Below are 19,533 nucleotides of genomic sequence, written 5' to 3'. Positions count from 1 at the left end.
GCGCCAGTGGGCCGCCCGAGTGCGCTGAGGACGGCCGCACGGCGCACCAGCGCGCTAGGGCACAGCACGAGACAGGCGCGCGCGCACACGGGGCCGCCGGCCGAGACTGCCTCGGGCCGTGGCAGAGCGCGGCCGCGGCGGCATCACTGCTAAGGACCAGGTGAGGCCCGCACGGCTACCGGAGCACCAGGCACGCGGTGCCGCGCCGAGTTGGCGATGAGTTTGGACTTGGACTGGATTCTAAGATTTACACCAGGGAGGTCGTGTTAATTAAAACTGCATCCTCTTGAACAGATTCATGTGAACTGGTGAGTTTCCACAAGACATTTCCTGACCCAAAGTTCAGTGATCTAAACTGCTTAACCTGAATTATCAATCATATCCCTTTTTGAAGCAATGCGCATAAAATTGTATTTCCTTTAAAGAAAACAGAAATGTTCACCTCATAATATCATCCGATTTACGATGGTTAGCTGAAGCATATTTGACTAACATTTGGTACATATTTGGTGCAGATTTGGTCAAATTAGGTTCATTGTGTTTTTTTAGTTATTATCAGCAAGGGTTGCATTTATAATTGCTTATATACCTGATTGTTTTCAATATCAGACATCACGTTGAATAAAATCCCTGAAATAAATTCATTATATTACGACATTTGTTGTAAAAGAGATTTGGTGCAGATCTGGTCAAGTTTGGTGCAATCGACCAATACAAGCCGTAGTAAAAACGGCTTTTGTAATCCAGTGAATAAAATGCTAGATACATTTAATCGAATCGTATAAAACCTTTGGTTTTAAAAGATACTGCATCTAGAGCTCATCCTGAAGCTCACCCTGGAGTACATCGCCACACAGGCGTGATAGTTAGTTCACTTGCACCGGCGCGGTGGCTTTTGTATGTCTGTGTCAATTTATAACGTAATTGCAAATTTGACCATTCATAAACGATTTTGAGTTTTTTTTAGCACGAAATGGCTATTTCATCTGTTCCATGCACGATATTCGTGATCCCATTGTGTTTGCGAATTAGATTAGCTCCTCCAGAATAGCCTTTAAAATGTTTAGCCTGCAAAAAAGCGTTTATTTAAATCTGAGTAAAGCAATATTATTACAATTGTGTACAGCTTAATAGCTGCCCGGACATCTTCAATTGAAGGAAAGGTCAAGGAACGGCTTCCGTGTGTGACCGCTGTACCGATGGTTCAGATGGACGGGAAAAACGGCAAGCATAACCTCTCTTAAAGGGATTGTTGCATGGTCCGTTAGCTTTTCTCAGCAAACCACGGGTCAGGGTAGTCCAAGTAGGTACGCATGTTGCGGAGATTTGAGGTTTGCATTGAACTATCAGGCGAAACCAAGCAGCAGCAAGATAAAGACACAACAACTTTCATGTTGGTATATGTCCAGCAATTTTGCGTGGCTAACAAAATTTCATGGAAGTCACACAATATCCACTGCATTATGGGAGAAGACACGGTTAGGGTCTGACTTAGCAGTTCTGGTGTTGACCACGCAGTGCTGACTTCTCACGCGGTCCGTTCTAAACGGGGTGGGTTCAAGCTCGTTCGTTGCGGGGCTGATACATCCGTCCGTGTTTTCCTTTGCTACCCCTGCGGTTGCGCCTGCAAACCTGTAAATATGACCCAATCACTTGAATACAATTAAAGTTTCAATGCATGTACTGTGTGCGTGTATTCGTAATTATGAGTGATCTACACATGGCGTGGCGATTACTGCTCAAGCCAGTCTTACGTGCACCACTGCACCACTCTCATATTGTTTTGCGTCATCATTTGTTACTCTTCTTTACTTATCGTTATCGATCATTTCAAGGTGCTGCGATTGTATAATAAACATGCTGGAATGGAAACGTGTTAACTATACCTAACCAATATCCTTAGCTGGCTTATAATTTGTTAAAATTGTTTGAACCTCGTTTGTGTGAACTAAGCAATGAAGACCGTGAATCAAATGGAAAACAGCCGGCAGGTGAATAAAACAAAGAAAAGTGAGGCATATCAAAGGGGCCCATTTATTCATGGGCTGAATATGGCTGAATGGATCGCAGACTAGTTGCAATTAATCCTTCGAGGCAACATTGTACTCCAAAAAAGAACTAGATACCTAACAATAAAATTGAATTTCTTTAACTTATCGGACTAACGGTAGTTTAAAGAGCACGGTTACGCTTTGATTTAATTCCGGATTTACAGGGTGTCTCAAAAGTTCGTTGAAAGGTACCAGCCATGCTTTTTTGTCAATAATTCTGAATCAACAAGAAATTAACAGTCGAAATTTTGCATGGGCATTGGTGACAACCTTCCTCAAGCAGTCTCATTGTTTTCAAGTGCATTCGACCCTTCATGAGCTCACAAAAAGGGTTCACCTCTGACCATGGGTCAGGCACGAAAATGTAGGTTGCAAAGTCGGGTATGTTGTGAAACTCTCTGTTTCAGGAGTAATGGGACTTATGGGATATAGGAGTAATGGGATAATGGGATGGTTAAGTCGGAAATGACATATGGCTAAGTGTCGGCGAGGATGAGTGCAACATGATGATCATCTCATAAAAACGGTGGCTAAAATTTTTGAAGGACGAAACCATGCGAGACTAACGGCGTTTTGAACGACCCTCGCACGACAGCAGACTCGTGTTCCGGAAAGCAGCTGAAAATGCGGTCATAACTATTGAAAACTGGCAAGAAGCTCACAGACAGAGGCTACCCATTTTCAAAAAGTGCAGGTCATCGTAAAATAAAGACAAATTATAATTTAAAATTGTTTATAATATCTATAACGCTAATTTTTGGGGACAATAACACAAAAATCGTCAATGCTAAGGACACCTGACCCTCCAAAAGTGTCAGTTATTTTAAAATTTTATCTAACGAAGTTTCAAGAGGCAGATCTGCAGCGAATAATTTTCTTTTAAACACAAAATCCCGATAAAACCACACGATGGACAGGTTTGGGCCGTTTACAAAGCAGAACCTCTCCCGAGGAAAGCACTCCGCAACCGAGCGAAGGTCTTGGCATGGGGAATGACGAGCGCTTGGAATTTGCAAAATTTGCACAATGTGTCTGAGAAACAGACGTCCGACACATTCTGCTACCATATGATGCGAAAAATTTACTCCTGGCACTTCCCGTTTGTTCAGGACTGGGGTCGTTTTGAAAAGGAAAATGGCGCTTGGGATGTCGGCGCCAGTCATTCATGAAGGAGTTAGCGCCAGAGAATGCCTACAAAATACTTATGAATGGTGTCGATGAAAGCTGTCGGCTTTCAGGGAAAATCAGATGTTGCCGGGGAGCTAGTCAAAACTAAATCCGACGCAGAAACTGCAGGGGATTCCCCTGCAAGAGCTTGAAAGCTGGTAACCTTTTATCAGCCTCCGGCAGCTGACAGAGCAACAAAAATCGGTATGGGCAAATATTTTTGGAGATACAGCAAAGGGGTTGGTTTCCAACCTTCTTAATCAGTTGTCAAAGCATGCATATTTGTCTAGTGTACACACAGACACCAAAACCTTATACTTTTGGCCGGTTCTTATATGCTTTATTGGCATGGGAAATGTGTAAACGAGCTTTTGAGACACCCTGTATAGTAAGAGTTTTGCAGTTTATCGAAAAACAGACCAAAGAAACAAAGCTCTGGGCTGATCTCTGCATGACTTTTGAGATAAACGACCACAGCTTGATATAAGTAGATTATCGTGGTGAGAAACAAACCGGAGAGTAGATAGGTATCTCACTAGTTGTGTGTGCGCCTGGTTTGGCGTCGAACGGCGTTGTGAATTGCATTGTAAAAGCATAACGTTGTGCTTTTTTCAATGTCTTTGAAAGGGCCACGAATGACCAAATCATCGAAACTCATCTACGTTTTTCGCAGAAATCTTTGGCAACCATTCTGCTTATAAACCAAGAAACATAATGTAAACGTTCGAAATGACAATACAAATATAGCAGCAGTATGTACCACAGTCCACAGCACATTGTTTTACCTATCGTTATCTTCCCTTACCTGAAGTGAGAGCCGCAGGGGCATTTGTCAGGCCAGTTCCGACCGGGGCACCGGAGACAAGCGAGGCGGCCAGGCCACCGGTTGATTGTATTCGTACTCATACTTAATATTAATGAATTAATTCACTTCTCAATACCCAAAGACAGTTGTTATCCTTCGCGATTAATACTGCATCCCACTTTTGTCCGTTGAGTGCGGATACAGAGCTTGTCACCTTCATGAGAAAGGGATCCGTCAATGAACGTCTCGCAGTAAAGTGGATTGGACCTGGAACCACTCAACGGGGTTGGGACATCTTTTGGCTTTCCCCTTTTTCACTCTTTCTCTGTCTCTTTTTCTGTCTTTGTCTCTGCCTCTGCCTCTGTCTCTGTCTCTCTCTCCCTCTCCCTCTCCCTCTCCCTCTCCCTCTCCCTCTCCATCTCCCTCTCCCTCTCCCTCTCCCCTCCCTCTCCATCTTCTCTCTCTCTCTCTCTCTCTCTCTCTCTCTCTCTCTCTCTCTCTCTCTCTCTCTCTCTCTCTCTCTCTCTCTTTGTCTGTCTCTTTCATTTCTCCTTTCTTCTTTATCTCTCTCTTCGTTCTCTTGGGCTCTCTATTTATCTGATATGATACATTTCTAGACATCTGATTTATCTTTAGTTAGCATTTTGTTGGATAAAATGGAATGAGCTGAGAACGAACAATTGCCGAAAATTTAATTAACGTCTCGTCTAATTTTGCAATTATGATCGAATATGTCAGGCCCCGGCGGCAGCTAGCTGCTGTAGATGTTGTACCTACGTAATCTTGTAGAATAACTGACGACCACAAAACAGCAAAACTCATCCTCGTATTGACAATTGCTGACAACTCCACATCACTCATTGTGGCTATTCTGTGTCACAAGTCAAAAGATAAAACGATCAACGGGAAATATGGTTGAGGGGCAAAAACAGGCACACAGTCAAACAACACTCATACGTCAGAAAATGCTAACCCCGTCCACCCTCCCCACCCCTATTGCACACCACCGACTTGACTGCTCGCTTAAAGCGTGCCGGGTTCAGCTCCAATGTGCTCGCAGGCAGTTCGTTCAGGAGTGATGCGGCACGGTAGGTAAAAGACCGCTGGCCGGCGCACAGTGGCCCTTTTTCAGAATTAGCACGCATTAATTCCCACATTACCTGCAAGTGGTGCAAGACATCACCACGTGATCAAGGACGTATTTCCTGCCAATGCAAAGAGAAGAAACGAAACGAACTGCCCAAGGAGATTCTGCCCAACAGCGACAGGCCGCTCGGCCCAAGATTTGGCGCACGTTCCCACGGCTCGCCCGCCGGCCTAGGCCGCTCCGAACGCAAGTGTGGCGAGCCCGCCAGCCGACCGCGCTGCACTGACCGCCAGGACGCCCCAGGGCGTCACGTGACCGCATCTACAGCTGTTGCCAGCCACCGTTAGTCGGCCCCGGCCGGGCAGCAACTAAGGTCAGCGCGACGCGAACAATACAAACACATAGGCGCTTTTGACGTTAGATCTTAAGCCGACCACGGGACTTGTGCGGCTTGGACATCAAACGCGACAAGAAATCGGACAGTTTTTCTTGAGCACAGCGTTATGCCTAAATGACATTTCAATATGCACATCTTAGGCAAAAGCCAAGCCACATTTAGGCGCACACCAGGTGACACCAGCTTCGAGCCAGGTCAATGAGCTTAGTCGTATCGAACAGGAGCCACAGCCGCTCGCGGACTGAACGGGCTCACGTTATCCACCGTAGAAGCAAAATGGCGCAAAATGGCGCGATGCCCTTTGGTGGACATGGTCAGAAGAGATCGGCGATTCGAACGATGTATAATACGATATGTCCCAGAGTGTGCTACTTAACATAAAGCTTCATATGTATGCCGCCATCTCCAGTTAATAATTGTCCTGTTATTGTGTTCACAATATTCGGCAAAAGTGGTCAATTTAAGTTTATACAATGGAAATTGTGGTTTCTAGGGCTTCTACGTAGGCTCAGCTTCACAGCCATGCCACTAATTTTTAATATTTTCTCACCGAAAGCCTTACAAATTGATGTTCATCTCACCCTACTTTTTAGGGTCCGCCGGTGGTGTCCGCGCGCCTCTCGACAAACTTCGATTTTGCGGTCAGTTTTACCAAAGATAATTATTTTTTAGGAGGTAAAAATGGCACCATCGGATAGTTTGGAATGTTTTGCACACGATTAGACTGCTTTTTACTCAAAAGAAGAGAAAAAATATTTTGAATTTATGCGTGCTAATTCTGAAAAAGGGCCACTGTGCGGCGGCTGTACGCATGAGTGGAGGCCGCAGCCGCCGGTCCTGCCGGGTACCACGATCACAGCGCTGACGTGAGTCCACAAATGTCACAAACTGGGATGAGATGTCCGTGGGCTCCCCGCACACAATCGCCTTCTGAGCCACAGTCATGGTGGACACGTCACACATCAGTCGAGGGGAGATAAAACCAAGCTCCTCCCGCGCGCGAGACACATGGTCATACTTCCGCAGGCCAGTGACGACTCTGGTGGCGAAGTTAACCACGCTCATCAGTTTAGCGTCATTCTTTGAAGTGCCACAGCCATAAATCGCAATACAGTACCTCACGCGCGAGAGGACCAGGCCGTCAACCACCGTGCGCATCACATGCCTCACACTGAAGGGTGAAATTATCAGCATATATTACTATTATAGCATAACTTCTTAGATCCAACGAACTTTACGCAGTGTATCGCTCTTCTATTCAACCCCAAATGTCTAGCGTTTATGAGAATAGTTGAGATCCATTCAAACTCGGTGAGCACTCCTAAATACAGCAGGAATGCGATGTAGGCCGGAAAGCGATTACCGGCGAGTGGCTCAGGTTGCAGGCAGTTGGACGATTGTTTCACGGCGTGGGAGCCGTGATGGTGCGATTCACAAAGAAACGCTCAACTGCTGAAGCCAGGAGTTAAACACGCCGAGTCAGCAATGTTCGAAGGTGTTAGATGCTCACAAGGTCTCACCTATTGCGACGGAGTTCGGACAATACCGTGACTGTCCGATGAATGCGTAAGACATTTTGTTCCGACGGAAACGGGAAGCATGCTCTATTGCTATAGCGATATCCAGCTACCAGTGGTTAACGCATACAGAGGTTAACGGAAATACATAAAGCATCACAAATGTTAAGAAATCGACTCTTGCATTTCTTGGCATCATAGTCGATTTATATGACACCCACTTTCTCAGATGTTACAATCAAATTTGCCTGTTGGTGTGACTGGTAGTCGGGTTTCTATCTCAATTTAGTTCTAATCTCGCAATTAAGGTAACGAAGGAGGTATTTCTCCGCTATCCGGTATAATGGTTGGCGCCAGTCGTCATTTAGCATTTCAACATGGCATCAACAGCTTCCCGGCATTATGCCTTTTTGAACACATTCCTCCACGGGTAGTAAGCTTCTACATACCAAACCGCAGAGGAGTAGACATGAACCGTCTGTGATCTGGCTTTACCACGTCAGTTTTGTCACTTCGTGCCATGTATTTATATATGTATTTTTTGTGATGTGCACATAGGGAATGACATGAATATTGATTGCTAACTAGTTGTAACTAGCTACCTAGTAAAATTGTAGAGCGAACAATTTTCAGCATGATGGACCCGGTGAAACGTTGCAACTCAGCTGAAAGCAGGGGGCAATCGTGTTCAAGTTCTCAGGGTGAAGCTTAGGGCAATGAATGTTGAAGCACTACTTCGCAATTCCCCCGAGGGTTGCGATGAAGTTGTGGATGCATATAGTTGAATACATTGATCAATGATCATTATGCCATTGTTTATGCTAATGCATGGGTCGTGTCTTGATAATTAACGGATTTCGAAGGACTTTTAGCAGTGGTGATCTGTAATTGACCACATGCGTTTTCCATGTGAAGACGGAGCTAAGCGTCGAACGCGCAAGGGAAGTAGATGAAGACAGCCTGAAGTTATATAATGTGTATGAATGTTATTCGAGGATACCTCACTATACAAAGCACCATTAGTCATAGCTGGAAGATAGAACTATATCGCTGCCCTTAACCCTCGCCCGCACATGCCATTTTCCCATCCTAGAACGCACATGGGGGGGGGGGGTGGTTGCCACCCCCCGCGCCGTTTCGTTCCTGTTGGAGATAGAGCTTAGCGGTAAAGACCAAAAAGATTCTTTGGGAAGAGACGAATCCAATGATACCCGATTTTACCTTCTCAGGTCAGTCATTGACCTTCCAGGTCAGGTCAAACTAAAAAATGTTGCTGTTTTGGGTCACCGTTGGATATCAAGTGCGCTGCTTATCATATACCAATGACGATGCCGTTTTCTGGTGCCAAGGCAGCTAGAACCTCATTTGTCACACTACCCGACCAGATTTTTGCTGCTGAGGTCATTTCAGGTCAAGTTAGGTCAAGGTCAGTTATATGTGTTTGTATGTCTGTGTGTGTCTGTGTGTACATATACTGATGTGTGCACCGATTGTTTTTGTGTCCATATTACATGAAATCATGATCTGAGAAGCTTTTACCAAAAATGCAGTCAAAAAAACTTCACAAAAAGTAAATTCAGCTTGCCTAAAACGCAATTATATTAGATGGCCTAGGTTGACCTTGGCCCTGACCTTGACCCCTGTACATCGTCGAACAACATGTTCCATGATAGGTGGGAGGTAAGACGGGCAAAAAAGGCCGAAATCAAGGTGTCAAAAGCTCACAAGGCCCATGGCAAACGCAAGATGTTGAGAATTGGCCATTTGGGTCATGACATGACCTGACAAACAAGGTCATATCTCCGAAACTAAAAATCACAGAAACTTGAAATTTGCAGTGGACATCAAGAAATGATAGAGGAGCAGCTATACCAAAAATATCAGCCTTCTAGCTCTAAAAATGTTGAGTGCAGAGCAGAAAGACTACCTGGGGGGGGGGGTGGCAACCACCCCCCCCCCCATGTGCGGGCGAGGGTTAAAAGGGGCATTTAAGCATACACATTGCATGTTTTGGCATTCAACAGTTAAATTTAGCTCAACTGCGGGCTATTGATCATTAGGTTTTAATTTTATTGCATTCATATTTATATTTTACTTGTAATCTTTTCAGTAACATGTGATTCACATCGGATGTGATAAACACACAACAAATCACTCATCTCAATTGCCCTGTATGTACCTACGTCATTTGCGTGCCACCCACGCAGAAGTCATGTTCTCACGAGACCGCAATGACACTCCTCATATTTCTACGTCACCTTAGCCGGACAGCTGACATAAGTTTCACAAATGGCGGCCGGCCGTCAGCACCGTTCGTCAGTGTCGGCCGCGGTTTCAGAGAGCTGTCACATTCATTCGGCGCGCCGGCCGGCTTCCATCCGGTGGCGTCGCTCGGGCCATCTCTCCGGGGTCGCCCCCCCCTCGCCCCCCCCCCCCCCGGCGGCGGGAGAGAGGCGCCGGCGCGCGGTCGGTGCCCGCGAGCCGAGCCTCCATTCATCCGGCCGGTCAGTCATTCAGACCGCGCTGAAACCAAATCGCCGCCGCCGGCCGACTCCTCAATCGAACTATGAGCGCTGCATTAAGGCGCGCGTAGAGCCGTAATTGTGCTGTCGGCGACTTTGGTGGACTGCATTACGGACATCAATGGCGACCGGAAACTGCGTGTGCTGATATATGAACCAGAAGACGAATATCGAGCTCATTCATAGACGCGAAACGATAGTAGCGCGTTTATCCATAAATGTTTAATGCATTGAGGCTCCTAGAACAGTTTTGTTTAGGGCTAGTCAATGATGATGAGCGGTGCATTTTATGGGTAATTGATAAGAGAGCCAATTACTTGAGCTTGATGATCAAGTAAATGCCAGTTTACAAGGGAATTTGACATTCGCCTAGTATTGTACGAGTATTATGGCTGTAGAGCGTATTTCTCTGCTAATGTATGATGTATGCCCATTGTTTACGCGACGGCCAAAATTCCAGTGTTGTCAGAAGCTAAGGTCAATACTCTATAGGGCATTGACTCTAGCGGTGCTTATAAGCATTAATTTCCCCTATGATTCCGGATTCCAGATAAAATTTATTCGTTTTTATGTGTGATGCCTATTTTCTACCGAGCCCCAACATTATCCGCACAGAAACCAGTTGCAATCCATTCAGAATCACTGTCAGCGTCATCCTCTGGGGCCAAGAAGCTCATTATCGTAGTTTAAACAGCAGGCGCTATTTTTATCCCCTATCCTGGTACCTCTTCTGGAACTTGTCCATCCGTGACAGCCGCAGACACAGAGCAACTAAAATGATCTGAAATTATCCAGCTGTGAGTGGACTCCAGGACACTCTCTGCGCGCCGGGCTCCTGAGGTGGCGGCCGCGCCGCACCGGCCTCAGCCGCCGGTAATTGGCTAATACCTCAGACGGTAACGCTCCGTTTGACGAGTGCTGCAGAGGGCGATGAGCCAGCGCGGATCGCTGGGTCCATCGGCCGGTGGGCCCAGCGGCCAGCGCCGCTCTCTAGCAGTAGCTACACGGCGGCCTGGGCCTTTCATCATTTAAATAGACGCATTAGCTTAATTAGCCATTTAGATGTCCAACAGATTGTAAACAAGGAGCAACACATCAAGCCTCCTGCTGAACAGCTGAGCTGTGTCGGAGCGCTGTTCCTTTCAGCATGCGGCGCAGGTTATTGGGTGCTCCTATTCAAACGGAGACGGCAGAGCCGTGTTTCTGTGTAACAGGTGATTGGTTATAGCGGCGTAATATCCTCCAAGTCACCCGGATCTCGGCCCAGGCCCTGTGGGGGCGAGCAGCGCTGTTCAATAGGACCAGCCGGCGCCGCGCCATTTCCGGGTCGCTGGAGGTCGGTTTATATGCAATCTGCAGGAGAGGGTCGCCAGTAACCGGGGAAGATGGGCCGGCCGATTTAGCGGGCCGCTCGCCGACGGCGTTTGATGTGTGGACGTGTGACACCGGCCGTGGAGGCAGGCAATAGCCAATCTAACGGCCGATAAAAGAAACAAAGAGGCTGTGATCCGTCTGGGGCAGATGAGAGACGCTCGAGGGAGCCATAAATAGCGACCATAACCAAACACCAAAAGACCTTTTATGTTTGATTAAAGCTAATACTGCTCAAGCATGCGCCCGTTATAATTTTGTGACGAGGCCGTGGCTGACAGCTCAGTCATTAGTGAAGGGTAACAAAAAACTGTAATGCACCAAAGTCACTATGAGGCAAAAACTACGGATTTAGCCGCAAGCTCCGTTATGAATAAGCACTTGTCAGTTGGAAACGATGACCGTTGACAGTCAAATATTTCGACCTAGCGATGAACAAAAACGAATAACGTTTCGGAGGAACGCGTCTGCCAGTACCAATGGTGGATCTTTTTTTGTGGCTCAGCTGCACAGCCACTAAGAAGCCGTGTCGCTGGCACGCTCTATGCGGCTGTAGAACCTTACCTACTCTACCCGTGGGAGCTTGTTCTGCGGCCCCCTGGTATTCCCACACCGCGCTCTCTTCTGATAGGGACGACAACAATAGGTGCCAGGATAACGCCGAGTCAGCGTGTCCCCTAGCAAAACACACAATCAAAGTGTCGACCTCGGCTACGATGGAGCAAGCGAGGCGCTTCGACCCGGCACTCCTCCCTGCTCCGCCAGTGACTTGGGAGTATTATCGGTAACATTGCCCTTATATTGCATAGTACATAGGCATGCTTGCCTGTGCAATGTAGATGGGACAAAGACAACCCCAAAACTCAAGATATCTCAAGAACAGAAAACAAGCGGCTAGATTAGTTTATCATCCTTTTACAAATTCTTCAAGTTTCTCAGCCGAATCATTCATTGATTCGTCCTCATGCTTATCAACATGTTAGGTGTTGACACTTTAAATAAGTTGAGTCGTAAAAATGGAATTAATGCAAATAAAACGAGTTTGTTAACTATCCTTTCTGTTCATTATGTAATGAAAATTGTCGTACCCTAGTGTTTAACGCCTGGACCTGAGACAGACTGGCTGGGGCCGCCTCAGGCCGGTCCATTGTAGTTCTGCAGTTCATGCCTACGTATGAGGACTGTAGGGGAGAGCGGGGCCAGTTGAAACACGGGGTCAGATGAAACATGGCTTTATTTTCAACAGTATGCAACATATGGCGTTGCCGACACCACTGCGCATCCGCGCTCGACCACTTCCTTTGTCAACGGCGTTTGGGCGGCAAACGGACGGTAATATATAATACTGAACGAGGCCGGTGTAAATAAATTTTCAAGACCGAGGTCCTTACTGGATTTTTGAACGAGGCCGAAGGCCGAGTTCAAAAATCAGTAAGGACTGAGGTCTTGAAAATTTATCACCGGCCGAGTTTGGTATGTATTTTACTGTATGCCAACGATAAATTTATTTTCTGGACCGAAGCTCTTAGCCGACTTAGGAACGAGACCATCCCAAAATGTTGGCTTTAGTGCATTCTGGTAATGCATTTTTGACCGTGGTCAATTTGCTTACACCAGTTATTACCACACCCCTCTGGCTAATGTATTTGAATAGGCCAGGCATACAGTAATTTTGATTTGACACTTGTTTTTGTGTTTTTGAGGGACGTTTGGAAGAAATCGTTTTTATGAATATTTTGTGATATCTCATATACCTTTGTTTGCTGAAAGAAGAACTCCTGGCTCCGGAATAACACCTTATTTGGCCCTTCATTCAGCATGATGCCGTCCCTCCAGCTCGTTTGACATGTGCTTTACGGCGCGTGCGAGATGGCGGGAGCGGATGGGGTCAATTGAAACGCTTCTCTGAGGGTCAGTTGAAACAGGGTCACAGGCCGTTTCAATGGACCCCGGTGACCTTTGCAATGGTTATTGTTCAGGGGCTGTAAACATTAAAGGAAATAGTCTACCTTTGTAATGAGATTTTTAACTGAAATAGTAGTTTAATAGAGCTCAATTTTTGACCCCTTTTTCTCCAGCCTTTTGCTTGAAAGCACACTATAGCCTGAGACATTTCTCATTTTCCTCATCCACCCATTTTACCATAGTCTATGTACTTTATCTCACCTATTATGAGGAACTTTGCACTTTTAGCTTTCCAACGACCTATTGAATGAAGCATTTGGAAAAGTAAACCGGACAAAATATCTCCTTAAGAAAGTGGCCTTAAAGAGGAAAACATCCCATTGTTAAGGATAGGTGCAATTGACCCCATGGGCTGGTTCAATTGACCCTCGCATCGGGGTCATTTGAAACGGGCGTAGAGCTGTTTTATAAGCATGCGTTTGGCCGCAAAATATGTTTGAAACATAATTTTACATATCTTAAAATAAAGCCAAAAGAGCATATTTTTTCATGGCATTGTGCATTTTTCGATATGCCAACTAGATCTCGCTGTGCATGTCAATATATAAAAAGTGGTTCAACTGGCCCCGCTCTCCCCTACCAATAGCGCATGATGCAAATTAAGCAAAATACACCTTCATAGTAGAAACATGTGATTTCCTTAGTTATGCCAAGTCAGTAATGAAGTTCTTATCGATGATGCTCTTGCCTCTTAGGTATATTTTCTCCCATATTTTCATTGCCTTTTCATCCCACTAGTTTATGTTCGTCTTTTTACCTTATTTTGCTTCTGTTTATTCTACACGCTTTTTTCTTTCTTTTGGTTCTCCCTCTTTCTTCTTGAGCTCTCCATCTCCCTGTTGTTCCCTGCTCGTTGTGCCGTAGACCCTCAAATCTGACCGGCTGTGCTGCGCTCCGGCCGGTGTGCCGACAGGCTCCGCCGATGCCCAGCTGCTGTCGCCGCTGCTGCTGCTGGTAGCCCCTGGCCAGCCACCGTCGGTGATGGGGCTCCGCCTGCCTCTCAGCGCCCTGCTGCTGGCCACCCTGCTGTCGGCCGCGCGCGCCCAGCACGACACCGACCAGTCGCAGCCGCCGCCCGAGAAACGCCAGCGCGAGCGCAACCAGTTCGTGCCGTACAACTCGTACGCGCCGCGCGAGCCCAGCTGCGAGCAGCTGAGAGCCATGTGGAAGCTCTCCAAGCGACAGCACCGGAACGCAGTGCGCACAAACGCCGTGCCCCGCTACCAGGAGCCGTACCTGCTGGGCCGCGTGCACGACACGCTGCGCCACAACCCGCTGTACGACGCGCCGCGCCACCGGCCGCAGCCCACCTTCGGCACCGTGGTCAACGGGCCGGGCGAGCACCAGCGTCAGTTCGCCACGCCGGCGCTCACCGAGCTGGTGCAGAGCCGGCCGGCCGGCCGTCCGGCCGACCACAACCTGCGTGACCTGGTCCGCATGCTGGAGCGGCCCGAGCTGCCGGCGGCGCCGCCCGAGCCGCAGAGTCTGAGCGGCGCCCAGTACGGCCGCGTGCGGCTCTACCCCCGGCCGCGCTCTGACGCCTCGGCGGCGCGGCGCCTGTTCCAGCGGCGCGCCGCCGCCGCCGCACCTGGCAGACATCGAAGGGTGAGTCCAGGGGGAGGCACTCGCCTTGGCCGTATATGGGCCAGAATGTCTAACGATTTCCGCCATGTTGTGTATACCAAAGTCTTGAAAAGTTGATCACTGCAATCAAACTGCAAGCATGAAGCAGCAGCACTTTTGAGTAGTGTACCTCTCACTAAACTGCACCTCTGCTACCGTACATGCAATTTATATTTCTGGTATACACAACATGGCGGAAATCGATAGACAAAAACAAGTCACCAATGCTCCTTCCAGTATATATTAGAGTTCAGTGGGTGAGTCTCGGGCTGTCCGCTCTCGCAGAGGGAGGGTGACCGGATGTGCGGGGGCAGCGGGCCGGCGAGCTGACCGGGGGCGGCGGCCGATTGATGGCGGCGGCGCCGCGGTGTGCGGTGGCAGCACGGCCGGTGCCGCGGCTATCGGCCAGCCCAGACCCGGCCGCCGGGTCCGTCACACCCCGGCCATTCATTCGGAGAGCCGAGCGCTCGGGTACGCCGCCGGCCGGCCGGCGCGCGGTGGCCGCCCATCCGGGGCGTGCTGGCGGCAGCTCCTTGGGCCGATGAGCTCAGGGCTGACGTCACCCGCTCCCAGCAGGTGGGAGGCCTTGCGTGCTCTGGCTGACTCAGACGGCCGTATTCGGCGGCACCGGCGCTGGCTCAGGGGAAGGCCTGCCGGAATCGGGCAGAGGTCGACAGCCGTTTTTGATGACGCCTCTGTGCCGCCGGCCGACGCCGCTGTCTGATGCCATCAGAGGGTGGCCCTCGACGGCCGTTGGCGATGCGCGGCAGGGGGCGCCGTCAGTCGCCAGATGACGGCCGCCGACGCGAGTTGGTGGGCCCGAAGGTCGGTGACAAATTTGGGAGGAACCGTCGCCCGCCGCCCGCTGCCACTCCGATGGAGAACGGGGAGGGAGGGAGGCCGGGGTACAACCTTCTCAGAAAGTAAGTGACCGCTCGGGTGACGGCGACCTGCAGCGAGCGGGTGACAGGCGAGTGGGAGGACGCGTGGGTCGAGTGTCCCCAGCTCAATGGGTATTGGACGGGAGTGGGACCGGGCCGACCGGCCGCCCCCTCGCCGTGTCACCTGCTGTGGCTGCAGCCGGAAGCTGCCGCTCCCGCCACTGTGTGTGTAAATACGCACCGCTGGAGTGTGGGTGTGTTTGTGTAACCACTGACGCTCGATGTGCGCCGAATTAACCGCGCCGTGTGTCTGTCGCTGTGTCCGGCAGATACCGGACCTGTAGACGGCGGGAGCAGAGATCGGCTGAGCACGCTCCGGAAGGACGCGTCTGTCCGGTCCGGTCCCGGCGCCAGGTGTGCCCCCTGAGCCCACAGCTGCTGCTGGGACCCGACCCGGACACCGGACACCGGACACCGGACCCGGACCCGGACACCTGCGCCAGCGCGCAGGACTGCCCTGCCGAGGACACCTCCCTTCAGAAGATTCACCGACGCCGAGAAGGCAGCCCCGAAAGGCTACTGCGGCGGAAAAGGGAGCGTTCCACCTATCGGCAGCATACGGCTACCGACTTTGGGCAGACACACATTATTTTTGTCCTGTTCGCACTAATGATGTCATAATGTGTCGAAGTATGGGAAGGTGTTTCATCTTTGTCGTCTCCGTTGCATTGATAGAGAGTTACTCACAAATAAGCAATGAGCTCGAGCAATTATCGCGCACATTTAGTGCGCATGGCACGCATGAACATTCAGTAAATCGTGATGTTGTTCACTGACACCGGTTCATAGTACACTGAAGATCGTATTTGTAGCTTGCACGATGAACAAAGCAGCTTAGGAGTCCCGTTGATACTATTTGGGACATACAGCTCACCTCATCGATCTAAATTTAAACTACGCGCTTTTAATGTGACCAGTCATCTCATTTCTGTTCGTTACGGGAAACAGACTCGGGCATGTATCATGATGGGTAACGACACCACTCGGCGTGTCAAGTGATGTGGCTGAGAGCACGCGCCCGGCGGCCGGCAAAGTGCGCTCCCCCCCCCCCCCCCGGGGGGTCGTCGATCACCGTCGATCTCCGGAGTCGGCGCTGGCTGTTGGGGGGCAGGCAGAGCCCGCCCGTCTTCAGAGGGACCGCTGACCACCTGTCTGTCAGAAGCGACCCTCCGCGGGCCGCGGCGGCCCCACCGGCCGGCCGGCGGGTCGATCGCCGGTCGCCGGGATCGGCCACCGGAAATCGGACATGCCTGCTGGCTCAATAGCTGTCGGCCCATCTGGAGACAGCGCGCGGCGCTGACAGAGGAGCGGGGCGGGGCGGCGCGCGCGGCCGGGGGCACGCGACACCGACACCGGCCTCGGCCGCCGGCGGCAGCATTGATCCCGTCCCGAGCGGCGACCCAGATGAGTTGGCAGCCGCGCGGCCGGCCAGCGCCGCTGGCACCCGCGGTAATCGGCCGCCAGCCGACACCCCCGTTTGGCGGCGCGCGACGCGCGTCATCGGCGCATAGCGCGCCACCGGACCATCGCCGAGCGGCGGCCAACAGCCGCCGCAGCTGGCGCCTTCGCGAGAAACGGTCACGAGTTTCAGTCAGCCGACCGTCTCCCGCCGACGGCCGGAAGCCGTATTTTCCTGTTTGGTCGCTCTCGGGCGTCAGCGCCAGGCGGGCCGCTTCATAAGTGCGCCGACGGCGGCCGGCGCGGTTAAATTGGTCCCTCCGAGGCCTGTTAAGACGCAACAGATGACGGGGATTTGTTGCCGGAAGTTTACGACAGATGATTCAGCAGCTGGTGTCTGGCTGGAGGTCGTCCGAAGCGCTGTCGGGCGGTCCTGTCGATGATGGACGGTCGGCTCAGAAAGATGACCGGCACAGACGGCCGCGCCACCGCGCTCCACGCCATTTGCACGGGCGGCGTTCGTTTCCGAGGCGAATGGGTGATATTTCGGCGGAGGTGGGCGGCCCAGTGGCCTTTCCGCCGGGTCTGTCGGCTCCAATACCGGGAGGGCGCGGCGCCGCGGTCAGCAGATGGTCTGGACGGACGGCGCAGCTGGTTACCGGGTGGTCAGCCGATGGTTGATGCGGTGCCCCTGACCGGGCCGGTCAGGGGCAGTCAGCGGCTGCCACGCTCTGATAGGGCCTATCAGAGCGTGGCAGCCGGTGTTGGCCGACCGCCGGCCACCTCAGCTGGCCGGTCCGCCGACCGGGCGCCGCCGCACCGCCGTACCGCGCCAGCCATTCCGGCACCAGTCATCTGACGTCACAGCGCCAAATCTAAACAGCGTTTGTCTAATCTCAGTCGCCCAAGTGTCTGCTTCAGCGCTTGATATATAAACTAATAGTGTCCATTTCTAAATCTGTCGAGACTCGAGCTCGATTGACTGGCGGCTGCCCGATCCAAATGGGCGCGCCGGCCGGGCCCGGGCCGCTGCCGCCGGGGCCGGGTCGAGCTGCAGCCGCGTCGCGCGCACGGTGGCCGCCGTTTGTGTATGGGCGCCGCCGCGGCGGCCGCGCTGTTGGCTCTGCGGCGTTATTGTGTTGACCCGGGCCGGCCGGACGCCGGCGGTGTCCCGCTGCCCGCCCGCAGACCCTGACCGACCGCCGGCCGAGGCCCGACCCTGACCTCAGGCCGGCGCCGCCGCCGACCGCCCCTGCCCCGCTCCGGGCGTCAGCCCGCCGGCCGGCCGCCGCTACCGGTGTGGACGCTTCAGCAGGCCCAGAGTCGCGGCCGATGCAGACTTATCTCGTCAAATGGTTCACATGGTCTTCCAAATAATCTCAACTCGGGGAACAGATTTATTACCCGTAGGAGAGCGTAGATCTGCACTCACTCGTATCTGGACGCACCTTTTGTATTGGCACTAAATCGGAAATAGGGTTTTTGAGTGTATAAATTTAAGATTGGTGGTCGCGCTGGACGTTCTGATGAGCTGGTCGCCGCCCCCGCCTCGGCGTCGGACCGATGGAGGGTGGTGATAGGCTGCGGGCGACCCACAGGCGCCGGCTCACTGTACTTGTTGTCTATTTTTCGAGCGTTTGTATGTTGTATCGCTGGGGCGTTGGCTGGTTGTCTGATGGCGCAGAGACGAGCGCATTGTTACGCCGGGTCCGCAGAGACCCTGTCTGGCCGAACCGGCCGTCCGCCGCCGGCCGGCCCCGGCCTGCTCCCGCTCCCTCCTCAGACCACACTCGGATCTCAGTTTCGGCCGCAGTACTTACTCATGTTTGTCCCACTTATCGTGTGATGTGGCTGGCCACTACTTAGTTTCCCTCACTCTGTTTTACACAGCTGCGTCGCCCCGTCCGTCCCATCCCTGGACGGCCGGGGTGCCGCCGGACTGTTGCACCTCACGGCAACCAGAGCCGATGGCTGTCAGCTCTGCGGTCGCTGTGTGTGCCGTACCTCCACAGCAGCTCTGTGCTCTGTGCGGAGCCGGGCGGGTCTCAGCGCGCGGCGGCGGCCGGTGGCTTCGCGGCAGTGCGCTCGTCACCCCACAGGCACGACCGGGCGCGTCTGACGACACGAGAGGAACGAGAACTGTGAACGGATGTGACGCGCGCGCGCTTCGAACCGCCGACCTGTCCTGTCGATACAGCACCCATCTGGGACTGTGCGCGGTCACCGAGCTATCGCCACCGCTCTGTCCCCGGACTATCGTCACCGCTCCGTTACCGACACCCCACCGGGCGACCCGGCCGGCGGCGCTCTCCGCTCCCCGGGTGAGCTCGGTGCTGAGAACGGCGACGGCCGGCGGACGTTCGACGCGCCTCGCGCTGCGTCGCACGCGATCGTACACCACTTCCATGAACAGCGGTGGGCGCGCTGGTTGGTCTGTGTTATGTTTTTGTCGGTGCGCTGTTCTTGTATTTTCAATGGGCACGCAGAATTTGAATATCTATACTACTCGTACATGGCATGTGCATAGATAACTGGAAAAACTCTCGGAAAGACGTTTACTTGACGAAGTTCAGCTGAAGACTTTGTCAAGTTTTTAAATGTTTCATACTGCAAGCGTAACCTTATGTTTCCACCCAAACTGCCTATTGCTGTCCATCATATTTATTGTATGAAAATTCAAAACTTCGAT

At 51.5% G+C, this 19,533-nt stretch overlaps 1 protein-coding gene across 1 annotated transcript; it reads left to right on the top strand.

Annotated features, from left to right (window-relative positions):
* LOC122379539 lies at window positions 1-16,479 on the top strand. Its single transcript, XM_043361814.1, has 3 exons — window positions 1-160; window positions 13,796-14,487; window positions 15,716-16,479. The coding sequence occupies exons 2-3, from the start codon at window positions 13,864-13,866 to the stop codon at window positions 15,728-15,730; spliced, it is 639 nt and encodes a 212-aa protein (XP_043217749.1). The 5' UTR covers window positions 1-160; window positions 13,796-13,863; the 3' UTR covers window positions 15,731-16,479.
* Window positions 16,480-19,533: the final 3,054 nt, after the last annotated feature.

The sequence above is a fragment of the Amphibalanus amphitrite genome, unplaced genomic scaffold (assembly GCF_019059575.1).
Source record: "Amphibalanus amphitrite isolate SeventyFive unplaced genomic scaffold, NRLGWU_Aamphi_draft 000080F_arrow, whole genome shotgun sequence".
Taxonomy (NCBI): Eukaryota; Metazoa; Arthropoda; class Thecostraca; order Balanomorpha; family Balanidae; genus Amphibalanus; species Amphibalanus amphitrite.
This window is presented reverse-complemented; position numbering and strand designations above follow the sequence as displayed.

Coding starts and splice junctions, on each gene's coding strand:
- LOC122379539 (XM_043361814.1), top strand. CDS start 13,864: ATGGGGCTCCGCCTGCCTCTCAGCGCCCTGCTGCTGGCCACCCTGCTG.